This window comes from Schistocerca gregaria, chromosome 6 (genome assembly GCF_023897955.1).
Source record: "Schistocerca gregaria isolate iqSchGreg1 chromosome 6, iqSchGreg1.2, whole genome shotgun sequence".
Lineage (NCBI taxonomy): Eukaryota > Metazoa > Arthropoda > Insecta > Orthoptera > Acrididae > Schistocerca > Schistocerca gregaria.
This window is the reverse complement of record NC_064925.1, coordinates 171,765,522-171,778,768: the sequence shown is the minus strand read 5'-3', so window position 1 is coordinate 171,778,768 and position 13,247 is coordinate 171,765,522. Positions and strand designations below refer to the sequence as shown.

At 41.7% G+C, this 13,247-nt stretch overlaps 1 protein-coding gene across 1 annotated transcript in view; it reads left to right on the top strand.

The window, feature by feature from the left end:
* Positions 1–13,247, top strand: part of LOC126278782 (uncharacterized) — a 50,721-nt gene that overhangs the window by 27,526 nt on the left and 9,948 nt on the right. The window contains exon 2 of the mRNA XM_049979059.1: positions 9,441–10,834. Coding sequence (XP_049835016.1) covers positions 9,441–10,834 — 1,394 coding nt within the window. The remainder of the gene's footprint in view (positions 1–9,440; positions 10,835–13,247) is intronic.

Below are 13,247 nucleotides of genomic sequence, written 5' to 3'. Positions count from 1 at the left end.
GTCGTCTAGCTTCCGGTGGATCACATGTGACCGAAGGATCGTCGTATTGTTCACCAGGCATATCACAATACCTTCACATTCGAGCAGGCCACGTGAGAACCGTTGTGAGGTCTCTGCAACATTCTCTGTCATTCTGCACCTCTGGTCAGATACACGGAGCAGCCAGACTAGGGAATTACCGTCCTACGTGAGGGGTGCCACTCCCATCACAATGTGGTGTGGTGCCGTTACTGGAAAACATGGAATGCTGATGAACGTCGTATTGTGTTCAGCGATGAATCGGTTTTCGGCACTACCGCAGATGACCATGGTCTGTGTTTTTGGCGACGACTTGGAGAGAGTTGCCGTTCTTCCAGTGGTTTGTGGAGGGCATGTGGCGTTAATCCTGGCGTTATGATCGGGGAGCCGTTGGGTACGTCTCGGATTGGTATTGAGGGAACTCTGATGGCACAAAGGTGCGTCACAGGCATACTGCGTCCTCTAATGCGACGGTATTGTGATGCCATTGTTCAAAATTGCTCATCCACACATGACACGTGCCTGTATGAACTTCGCCGGCCCCTTGTGGCCGAGCTGTTCTAGGTGCTTCAGTCCGGAACCGCGCTGCTGCTACGGTCGCAGCTTCGAATCCTGCCTCGGGAATGGCTGTGTGTGTGATGTCCTTAAGTGAGTTAGATTTAAATCTAGGGGACTGCTGATCTCAGTTGTTAAGTCCCATAGTGCTTAGAGCCATTTGACCCTGTATTAACTGTCTGCGTGATGCTGTGTACTCATGTGGCGAGCAAGAATAACAGATACAACCTCGACAGAACACGTGTCGGACGAACTCGGACGTCATTCCCAGTGCAAGCATTCAGGATTTCAAGGGTCGGTGGCAACAGTTGTGGGTCAACTTTCCTCAGAAGAGGATGCAGCAGCCTTACGAAGCCTCTGTCCTGCCAAATCATAGCATACATCCAGCGTCACACTGATTAGTGGGCTTATACTATCATGTAAACCTGAATCATTTTGTAATTACTGAAGTAACACCACATTTAGTTTCCTCCTCCCATTCTGGGTGTTTCACTGAATTTGTCAGATAGTGTACATCAGTAACTTGTGTTCTTCATAGAGTCAGCACAAACAGTATGTGCTCTGGTTGACGAATGACCATACAAATACATCAAAGATACTTTTTTGAAGTGGTCAAATATTTAACGAATAAGGTTTGTACCATCTGTATAATAGCAAACAAGTGTGGGTTAGATCTAAGAGGAGGAGGTAATGAAACAATAAGCCTTTTGAAAAAAAATTACACTGTTAATAAAACAGTACCCAAAACAAATACAATTGGTTAGAAAGAGCTCATCATTAGTACCTGACATGTCAACAAAGATTTTATCTCTGCTACGTAATTGATTTTTATGAAGGCTCTTCTCAGAGTCTACAGTTCTGCTGATATGAAATCGGTTCTGCTTCAAATGTTTTAATAATGTTTTGTGCAATTACGTTCACATCGCAGTACAGCATCGCATGGCGAAGAGCAGGGGGGTGGGGGGGGTTAGAGCATAAACGTAAATTTATATCATTCGAAAGCCATTCCAGTTATTATCCCTGATTGAGAGAAGTCTCAGACGTCGTATAAATGCCGTTAAGAAAATTAACAACCGGGTACTAAACTTAATTTCCTTAGAATTTTGAATTGCGCCTCAAGGCATATCCATAAAGGAGACACGTCTCCACTTCCACGGGGATTCAGACTGCCTTCTAGACTTTTAGTATCAGTTGCGGCTTAACGCAACGCTCGCAGTAAAAACGACTTATTATTGCTTAACGAGCGAGGTAGCACATTGGTTTGAGCACTAAGCCATAACTCGGAAGAAGTTGAGTTCAGATCACCATCCCGTCGTCTGCATTTAGATTTTCCTTTTTTTTCCCCAGTATATTAAAGCGAGTTCCTGAGTGGCTTTTCTGATACGGCTCTGGCCGGTTTTCTTCCTCTTTCTTGTCCCATATAAGCCTGTATTCTGTCACTGATGCCGGTTTCGACGAATCATTCAAAAGGCGGTCTAAGTTTCTTACTACGTTCCATTTTTCATGTCTCAGCCGTTACTGGGCAAAAATACACTATCTGGTGAACTGTATCCTGACACTCCTATATAATACGAAATTGAGCACTAGGCGGACTGATGTGATAAGGAATGAGGTGATTGTCAGTAGACCTTGTAAAAAAGTAAGATATGGAAAAGACTGACAAGAAGATGGGGTAGGGTGATAGGATTTGTGTTAAGACATCAGGAAATAACTTCCTCAGTATTAAAGGAAGCTATTGGGGGTAAAAACGTTGGACGAAGCAGATATTGGAACGCATCCAACAAGTAATTGAGGATGTGAAGCAGAAATGTTACTCTGAGATGTTGAGGTTAGTGCAGGAAAGGAAGTCATGGTGGACCACATCAAACCAGTCAGAAGTGTAATGCATTAGTTCTTTACTTCATAATGGCATAATTGCTTCGTTAACCTGTATCTGACGTACCAGACGTAAATATCAGCTGATTAGTAACTACCTGTGCGACTGATTGTTGATTCAGTATAGCAATCGCTGGCACAAAATGCGAGAAATAATCAGTCACATATAGTACTAAGAGATTACCTGCTGGTGTGTGTGCAAAGGAGGCAAGAACGTTCATACGGATAATTTGGAATGGTCTGTCCGCCTAAGGTACACTTTGTCTGCTCTCTGCAGACAAGGAATGCAGTTCTTTACAACTGCTCTACATCACGCTTCTTCACCTTCCACCAATAATTTTCTGCAATGTAGCACCCCATGCCTCTTCAAGTACCATGTCCTGCCAAAGTGGAATCATGAGCGTGTGCTTCAGTCTGGAACCGCGCGACCTTTACGGTCGCAGGTTAGAATCCTGCCCCGGGCATGGATGTGTGTGATGTCCTTAAGTTCTAGGGGACTGATGACCTCAGATGTTAAGTCCCATAGTGCTCAGAGTCATGAGCGTGTGTCAATAACTCATTATGTTAACTTGCCAGGATAACAATGCACTGGCCACATCTCCTTTTCCTGTACAGCACACCGTTTGTCAGTGCTGTATTACATTTACTTCTTGAATTGTTGATAATGCAGCTCAGCAGACTGAACTTTGTGCCATTCTTCCACATTTACACCAATACATTCTAGGCGAGTATTTTGCGACGTTGTCCGTCGATAATACTATGTGATTTGCATAGTCGATGCAAAAATTAAAATCACTAGGCCATAAAGTCCATCAAGTCACGTGATCTATAGTATCTTCAAGGATAATAAGCCATTTCAACGATGCATGATCTGTTGTTACCTTAAAACATCATATGTACATGTAACACTTAGCCGCGCGGAGTGGCTGCGTGGGTTGAGGCGCCATGTCACGGACTGCGCGGACCCTCCCGACGGAGGTTCGAGACCTCCCTCGGTCATGGGTGTGTGTATTATTCTTAGCATAGGTTAGTTTACGTTAGTTTAAGTAGTGTGTAAGTCTGGGGACCGATGATCTAAGCAGTTTGGTCCCTTAGGAATTCACACACGTTTGAACATTTGAACATATGACAACGGAAATCAATGATGCCATACATTAATCCCAGCATTTCCTTTTCTGTAGTTGGACATCTCTTCTTCACCTTAGGGAGCTGGCTAGAACCATAAGCTATTGAGTACTCTGTTCCATAAACTTGTAAGTCTTGGCTCTATACACACACTAGGGCATGATTGCTGGCATCACATAGAAGTATAAACTGTTTCTGATAGTCTGGCAAAGTGAGAGCATGACCAGTTCTCAATACATCCTTTAATTAAACAACGTAACTTCGTAACTTAGACTCCAATTAAATTTTTCTCCCTTCGTTAATTAATATCGAAGGCATCTCGCTACCTCTGAGAATTTTGGAATGAATTTTCTATGACAATTAGTGTGGCCGAAAAGCGACTATACTTCTTTTTTTGGTCTAGGTGTTGGGAATTCCTTCAAGGCTTGTACAAGTCATAGGTCAGTTCATACACCATCCTGGTCTATAACAGGGCCTAAATGGTGAACTTCTTGTAATACAAAATTATACTTTTGTAAGTGTCAGTCACACTACATGTAATTGATCAACGACTGTTTGTAAACACACTACGTGCTCTTGGATGGCCTTGGAAAATACAGTCTGTGATGCAGGAATACCATACTTGTTTTGATTTCAGATCCCGTAGTACCACTCTAACAGATATTGGAAAGTTGGCGTTGCATATTTCAAATCGAATTATTGCCGGTGTTACTGATATTTACCAGATGGAACAATAAACGCTAACTTGGGTGGATGCTCTAGTGCTACTTCTAACTGGTGGTCCCCAGCTCACAGACTCACAGTAGAAAAGTAATATCATTAGACCAGGTTATCCAAGATCTCTGTAAAGTTAGGCACTGGGTACGTGGTCACCAGTGTGTTGATTTCATTACTTACAGTCACAACAAAATCTGAAAATTTTACTGCTATCTGAGAACGTTTTTTTGGGAAAAATGACCACTGGTGCTCTCCAAGGACAAGTCTACTGCAATTCCGTCATAGAGTTGGTGAGCCATTACTGGTTGTAGATTGTGCAGAAGTTGGTATGGTTTATTGTATGCAGATTGTTCATTCCCAGTGGGAATATCGTACTACATTAGTGGTGTATCTGGCAATAGCACAGAAGGATTAAATAAATCCATGTATTCCCCTAAAAATCTCTACATATCCTCCCTACCATGTCCTAAATGCGATACCTCCTCACTTAGCACGGCTAAATCGACAGAATCTACACTGAAATCTCTATCCAACTCAAATCTCTCTAACACTTCTAAGTTATCTACAAGTGCTCCATGCGATAGTTTCACTTCTTTTGAAGCAAAATTGTCCACATTCTTGGCCACTATACAGATTCCATAAAATTCCTGTATGTAGAACAAAACACTTTGTATCAAACATTGCGCCTCATCCATTTATCAACCACATATAATTAACTGGAAGATTAGCTGCTAAGTCCACCCAGATCGCCTTCCCCATATCTTTCAGTATTATATCCTACGAGTCGAGTCAAAGGGACCGTGTGTTAAGTTTAATTGGCTTCCATGACATCTTGGGCGTTTATTTCGAAAGTCTGGAACTTTCAGCAGTAAAACCAAGGTGGAATGATGTCCCATCAAGCTCCACTGTGACTCTGAGCGAGGTGCTGCAGTGGGTAGCACATTGGATTAGCATTTGGGAGAACGATGGTTCAAATTCGCATGTGGTCATCCAGATTTAGGTTTTCCATGATTTCCCAGAATAGCAGGATGGTTCCTTCGGAAAGACACTGCCAGTTTTCTTTCTCAGCCATGAAACAATCCCAGCTTTTGCTCTGTCTGTAATGATGTCATTGTTCATGGGAGATTAAACCCTAGTCTTCCTTCCTTCTACTATTCACTGTCGTAAATTGACTTTGGCCTGATATTTAATTAGGAAATCTAGGCCAAGTATGGCACTGTAGCTTATGCCCAGAGTAACGAGAACATCCACAAAAGCCCAGAAGTCTCATCCCCCACCTGTAAACCCAACATTCCTCACCTACATCACCTACTCTCAAAGGTGGTGGGTTCAAACGTATTCCACAAAATACACCCTGACCTGCCCAGGATATGTGTGACCCAACAAAAATATTAACCAATCTTCCTATCACATAGCCAGTTACAGAAAAGACTGCCACTGATTCTACACAACGGTGTCCCATAGTCACATTCACTGGGAACGTTAAACAGTGGTCACATTGCCCTCTTCCAGTTTATCAAAGGGGTGTGAGATTTGTCCTGAGTTTACTTTCCTTACATCTGCAGAAACCTTTGTAGACGTTCCTGATCAGAGTGTCATATCTGCATACATCTTTGACACTGTCACTCCTTCCAGCATCACTGAATGTACTACATATGACCTGCACATTTAAAACTACTTTGACTCTTTTGGGTTGGTCACTATGTTAATCTCCACCAAAGATACTCCAGTTTCTATTACTTCATTAACGTTTTTTGAAAATTCCATGCACACTCTATGTTACATTTCTGTTGGCAGTCCCTGCATCAACTCTCCTTTGTTCCAATAGTATAACAAGGTTCTCCGTCACTCATTTTGTTTACATTCGTGATTTCATTTTCGGTTGGTCAATGTCCTACCATAATGGCACAAGCCACGTAACAAATCTATGACTCATAATCATGTAGGTACGAAGTAAGTGTAACAATGTTATCAGCTATTTCGTTTCAGTTACCGTCTTGGCTATCTTGCAACGTCACTATCTGAAAGACCTATAAAATTAGATTCTTTTAAGATTTTTTGCAGGGTAACAAATAAGAAAACCAATAATATTGTACAAAATCTTTATTAATATTTGCATATAACTCCGCACACTGAAAAGAACACATTCTTATTTTTGTTTGCTGTAGTTCTAATAAAATCAAGCTGAATTTTTAACTTAGATGAAATCTACATCAAAATTATCTAATTTCTTTTCCATCCAGTAATCTGATAAATAAAAAGAATATATGTTCTCAAATACAAATAGAAAACTATATTTTGTACGGCCTTAACAATTAGTTCCTTTCCTTTTTGCAATTATCCTAGCTGAGAGCATCCAGGAAGTTATATTTTGACTTTTATTTCCTACATTACACTATTGTTAAAGCATTCCACATCTTCGTAGTGTACATTACGAACTCCTCTCACTCACACTCTTGCAGATTTCCCTTATCGAATTTTAAGTTCACGATGTTTGAAACGGCCTTTCTGTTGCTAGATGCACAATAATCAGTCCACTGCATTTGGACATAATGTGATCAATACTTTTAAGCAGATCTACACAAAAATGGAGGTTTGTAAACAGATTTTTCATGTATCCTTTAACATAATAAATGTCCTTGAATCCATTTTCCGCCAATACTCAGCTGTACGGCCACTTTATATTTCTATTTACAGTAAATGCTCATATGCAATATTTTGCAGTTGTGTCCAGATTTTTTTAAAATTTGTATATCTCGTTTGCATGTGTGCAATGGCTTCTTCTTTTTTCCAGTTGTAGTCTGTATTGTTCCATCAAGGCAGTTGCTCTCACCATATACTGCAGTTTTAATTTTTTGAACTTGACCTCTTCAATTTCCTGTTTACTTTTGTGTACACATAACGTATTAACTGTACTTAAAGGAGAAATTTCTGTAACAGGGAATGGTATAAGTCTGTATGACACATTGTTTTTCTTAAGACCTGTGGAATCACACTATTTACGGGAACTTTTCTAATTTGCCAATATCTATATCTGAAAGTGCTGGGGGCAACAATGTCCTCGACTGAGAAAAATGTCTTTCTCCAGCTTTAATATAACGCCAATGTGTAATATTTATTTCGTCTTTATTGTAGTCTTTGTTAGGAATATCCACAGAGTTTACAGGTATATAATTACAATCATAGGCAGGCAAAAATAGTTTATAATCATTTCTTGGTCGTGACTGTCTAGGTGGTTGACTTGTACAGCCTGTGAAGAACCATATTATTGTTATTACTTTCTTTTTATCTAGTTCTTTTCTTTTTTTACGTATAAGGTATGTAATCCAATTGTACAGTGAAACTGTTATCAAGATAACAAAGTTTATTCGCACAGCTATTTCCTGTTAATTATTCCGCGACGCGCCGAGAATCTTGTATCAAGAGGATCGAAGCTAACAAGAAGAATTCGCGAGAGCAGAGGAGGGGCGACCTGGAACCAATATTGTCATACCAATCTCCATGCACAATAACTGTAACAAAAACGGATGTAAGTAAATTTACGAATGTTAGATACTGAATATATGTGCCACTTAAGGTTCATCCAGAATATGAATACTTTCCAATCCTTTTTTATCCTTCTTTCAAAATTTTCCTTTTAATTATTTAAGTAGCAAGTTTCCGCAGGGGGTCCCGTCTTGGGAGTGTGTGGGTGGCAACCACACGGGACCTTAGCTAAGCCTGGCATTACTGCCACTTTCTTGTGTCAGGCTTGTCCTGTTTCCTTTCCTAAGCGGTCTCCCTTGGCCAACTCTTGGTTTCTTCGATCCCAACAGTATTAGGTTTCCGAGGCCCAAGGGTGTCTTTCACTTTCCGCTCTAGTATCTGTTATCTACCCTTCGACCCAACGCCGAAACGAGCGGAAGAAGAATCTTATATCCCAGGTTCTCAACGATCGTGGAGGCGGAAGAGGTCATGCCAGACGAACTGGATGTAAAGGCGCCGTTCAGCCATCATTGAGCTCGCGGCAGTTCGTTGCAGTTCTGATACCTGAAGTCACATGTCACATACATATGTGCCGTGATGAACTATTCCAGAATCATAGTGTGTGTCACTTCCTTGCAAGCTGGAATCCACCTTAAACAAACTCACGCAAATGGCAATTTCTCCTGTCATTTTCTCTAAAGACCAATGGCGATGGGATAAGGACGATGGTAGCAGGCTCCGAGTGAGGCTGGAAGCTACTAGTCTGGACCTTCACATTGGCAGCAGGTGTGTGATGGTCGCCTTCCTGAGAACCCGTGTGACTACTCGGGAATCTGGCCCTGCATCTGCGACTGGGCAGGCCTATTTAGGATGACCGCTGCCCGCCCTGAATGAGGAAGGCCCTAGAAAATGTGGGCTAAACATCGGAAGTCACACTTGAACCGGGCTGGTAATCTGCACCCAGTAGGCCACACCTTATACTGTGGACGTAAACAAAAGAAGAATGAAATGATTATGACAATAGGGACATGGAATGTGACGACCCTCTTGGACGTGAACAATTACAGGCCAGAGAGAAGAACCGCTCTCATCACCCAAGAACTAGCCCGGCTAGATATAGACATAGCTGCCTTGAGTGAGACAAGACTCTCAGGTGAGGGACACATTAGTGAGGTATGTTCCGGGTACACCATCCTCTGGAATTGAAAGGATGCAGAAGAACCACGCATCCATGGTGCAGGATTTGCCGTAAAAACGAAATTAGTGAAAGATTTTCGACTTACACCTGTCTCAATTAATGAAAGACTGATGACTCTTAGAATACCCATTTCATCACCTTCGTCTCCGCATATACTCCTACTTTAGACGGCGATGAAGACACAAAGAATCAGCTCTACCACCAACTGAACAGTACTCTCTCTAAGATACCCATGAAAGATAAATTAATTTTACTTGGTGATTTCAATGCCAGAGTGGGAAGGGACAACCGTTTTTGGAGAGACGTTATGGGTAAACAAGGGGTCGGAAACTGCAATGCAAATGGGTTGTTACTTCTTGGTCTATGCACTGAGCACAAGCTTTTCATCTCTAATACCCAATTCCGCTTGTCTAACCGCTATAAGACCACAAGGATGCACCCACGCTCCAAACATTGGCATCTTATTGGCTATGTTATTACTTAACAGCGTGACAAGAAAGACACTCTCATCTCAAAAGCAGCACTAAACGTCGATGAGTGCCGGACTGACCATAGACTTTTAGTCAGCCGTCTGAGAGCACCAAAATATAGGAAGCCACGATCCCACTTTTCAAACCCAACACGCAGAAAATTCAGCATATGCAACCGGAAGAACAAAAACGTTCGCTCACACTTCCAGGACATACTGACTGAACAACTTAACAAAGCTCCAGCAACCACAGATGATGTCGAACAAGAATGGACCACATTAAAGAACATCATCAAAGAAACTGCTGAGAATGTTGTTGGTCTTAGTGCACGGAAAAGAAGTGACTGGTTTGATGACAACCATGGAGAAATCCAAGCCATCGTCAATGCAAAGCGGGATGCTTACCTATCCCTTGCTCAATATCCGTCCTGCTCAGAAAAGAAAGCACACTTTCAAGAACTCAAGCAGAAATGTCAAAGTGAAATACGAGCAATCAAGAACAAATTGTGGCAACAGAAAGCCACAGAAGTCCAAAATCTTTCCGATGCAAGGAATCTGCGTGGCTTCTACGCTGGTATTAAAGAGCTGTATGGACCTATCCGCTCCTCGTCAGGAACACTGAAAGCTGCTGACAACTCCACCATTCTTACTGAAAGTCAGGACATCTTAAATCGTTGGAAAGAGCACTTTAGCTCACTGTTAAACGGCCCTTCTACTGCCGCAGGAGATTTTCTCAAAAATGACCCACAGCAGCCTCCACAATCCTGGATGGCTGATACTCCAACTTTTCAAGAATTTTGCAAGGCACTCAATAGTCTGAAACCTGGGAAGGCTCCTGGACCTGACAGCATCCCGATGGAGTGTATTGAGGGTGGCGGCTTGCCTCTAAAAACTAGACTCTTCTCACTCATTCTGTTAATGTGGGAAACCCGCAAGGTACCAGCTGACTTGAAGAACTCCACAATTGTCACCATCTTCAAGAAGGGCTACAGAAGCGTCTGTGGTAACTACTGGGGAATATCTCTACTCTCTGCCAGTGGCAAAATTTTTGCAAGAATCCTTTTAAATCGCCTCCAGACACTTTCAGAGACTATACTACCTGAGTCTCAATGCGGGTTTCGACCTTCAAGAGGGACAATTGACATGATTTTCTGTGCACAACTACAGGAGAAGTGCAGAGAACAGCAAAAGCCTTTACTACTTGGTTTCTACCATCTAGAAAAGGCCTTTGATACAGTTCCCAGAGAAGCCATGTGGATGGTCTTAAAACGGTTCGGCTGTCCTGAACATTTTGGTGACTTGATTAAAGCTCTCCACGATGATATAACTGGACAGGTCCTCTGCCAGAATGAAACAACTGGTGAATTCCCAATAACAAGTGGGCTTAAACAAGGATGCGTTCTTGCACCAACGTTATTGTGTCTGGCAGCTATGCTTTACGAGACATCCGTAAACGATGCAGGAATAGAACTAAAGTACAGGTTCGATGGAGGATTTTTCAACCAGTCCAGACTCCATTCAAAAAGGTTTACCAGTACCACTCGTGTGACAGAGCTGCAGTATGCTGATGACATTGCTTCTCCAGCCCATTCACCTGCAGAGTTGCAGCTGTCAGTTGATTCCTTCAGCAGAGCATACGAATGATTTGGTCTCTCCATCAATATTCCAAAGACAAAGGTGATGGTGCAGCCAACTCCCGGCTCCTCCGTTCCTCATTTCAGCATATTCTTTTATGATACACCCTTGGAACAAGTGGACCACTTCCTCTACCTAGGAAGCATACTGTCATCTAACTGCTCATCTAGAAAAGATGTGGAGATGTGCTGCCCATGTAGCATTTGGACGTCTTAAAAAGCGTGTCTCCCTGAATAAAGACATAACACTGTGCACCAAACTGATGGTGTACAAAGCTGTAGTCGTTTCCACCCTGCTATATGGTTGCGAAACCTGGACGTTATATTGCTGTGCCCTCTTATCATTGGGCATCAACTCAGATGGGTCGGACATGTCCAGCGGATGGAAAATGACAGACTTCCACGCCGAATGCTGTGCACAGAAGCGAGCACAGAAAATGGCCACGAGGCGTCCCTCTCAAACGTTACAAGGATCAGTACAAGAAAAATCTGAAAAAAACATGAACATCGATCCGAGTAACTGGTCCACAATAGCAGAAGATTGAAGTCGCTGGCGCTCAGTTACCTCAAATGCTCTTCAAAACTTTGAGCTGGAGCGTCGAAGAATGGAGAATGACAAACGCCGGAGACGTAAACTTCTCCAGGCTCAGCCACGTCCTCCACCTTCCATCAGCTGTAATGTCTGTGACCGCCTGTTCCACGCGAGAATTGGATTGCTAAGCCATCAACGACATTTCCACGCCAGAACCGTGACAAAGGAAATCTCAGGAGAGAAATGAAAACTCGGATACGAGTATCAGCCGACGACTACTAGTAAGTTTTTATTAAGATTTTCAATATAATCACATTTATAGTCCCCCCGACTCTATTCAAGCAGTCAAATTTCATGTATTCTTATTACCCCACTAGAAAACTGCAGAGCAGTGTTAAACATAACACAGTGACTGTTCTGTAAGCTGTTTGATAATTTACACTCTGTTGAGGTGACTGGCGCAGAGTACAGTGGAGCACATTGTAAGTACTGTTTGATGGTGTTAAGTCACATCCCCAGTGTCAAACGCACCATCCATTCTGCAGCAATAAATCGTAGTTTCCGGTCTGGTAATACCATGTTAATTAACCAAGAAAGATATAAAAGTATCTCATAGATGCGAATAAGGGCAAATTATAAAGTCTATAAGATGGTTATCAATAACTTTGTTCACTCCTGGGGTTTTAATGAGACATTTAAGTTTGGTATATGTATTTTAGGGATGGAATGTGTTAAGTCACATTCCCAGAGCCAAACACACCATCCGTTCTGTAGCAATAAATCGTAGTTTCCGGTCTGGTAATACTATGTTAATTAACCAAGAAAGATATAAAAGTATCTCATAGATGCGAATAAAGGAAAATTATAAAATCGATAAGACGGTTACCAATAACTTTGTTAAATCCTGGGCGTTTAATGAGACATTTAATTTTGGTATAAGTATTTTAGGTATAGAGCTCATCCACGTTAAACAGTCTGACCCCAGTGTCCTACTGTCATTTACAATCACACTGCAGTTTTCTTAGTAGTCCCCTTGTACACAGAAGTTATCGTTTAATGTTACGAAATCGTACCTCTGCATTCTCTAAAAATCACAAACAAAATCTTGCTGTATATCAGAACCTATGAGGTAATAGTCAGCTATATGGAGCTGCTGCAATGTGCCAGGCAGTTTGTTCATTAGAACATCCTTTCATTTTTAACGTCAGCAAATTTCACTTTACATGGTATAACTATAGGATGTTTTTGTTTAATCGAAATGGTTTGTAACGTTTCCTTGTCGATTTTTCCACTATCCCTCTTGCTGTCACATTGTTGTCCTGTGCAGGAAAAGTAGTAGTTTTGCCTTGATGCCATGTTCTTTAGATATGATCTTGCTGAATTTACATGTAGATAGTTGTTAAACGTTCCACACATCTCTGTCCTTAAAACTGCAGACCATCCCTCCTCTTGATCACAGATTGTATGTTGAAAGGTGCAGAGCAAGTAGAATACAATGTTTACTGTGTGTGCCTTAAAAATAGTGCTTAACATATAAGAGTTAATATAAAAATAAAATATATCTGTAATGTAGCTTGACATAGCAACATATCAAGTGTGTATAGTGCTTTTTTTTTACTTTGTGTCTATGTATGTGTGTTATTACATTCACATAAAGTT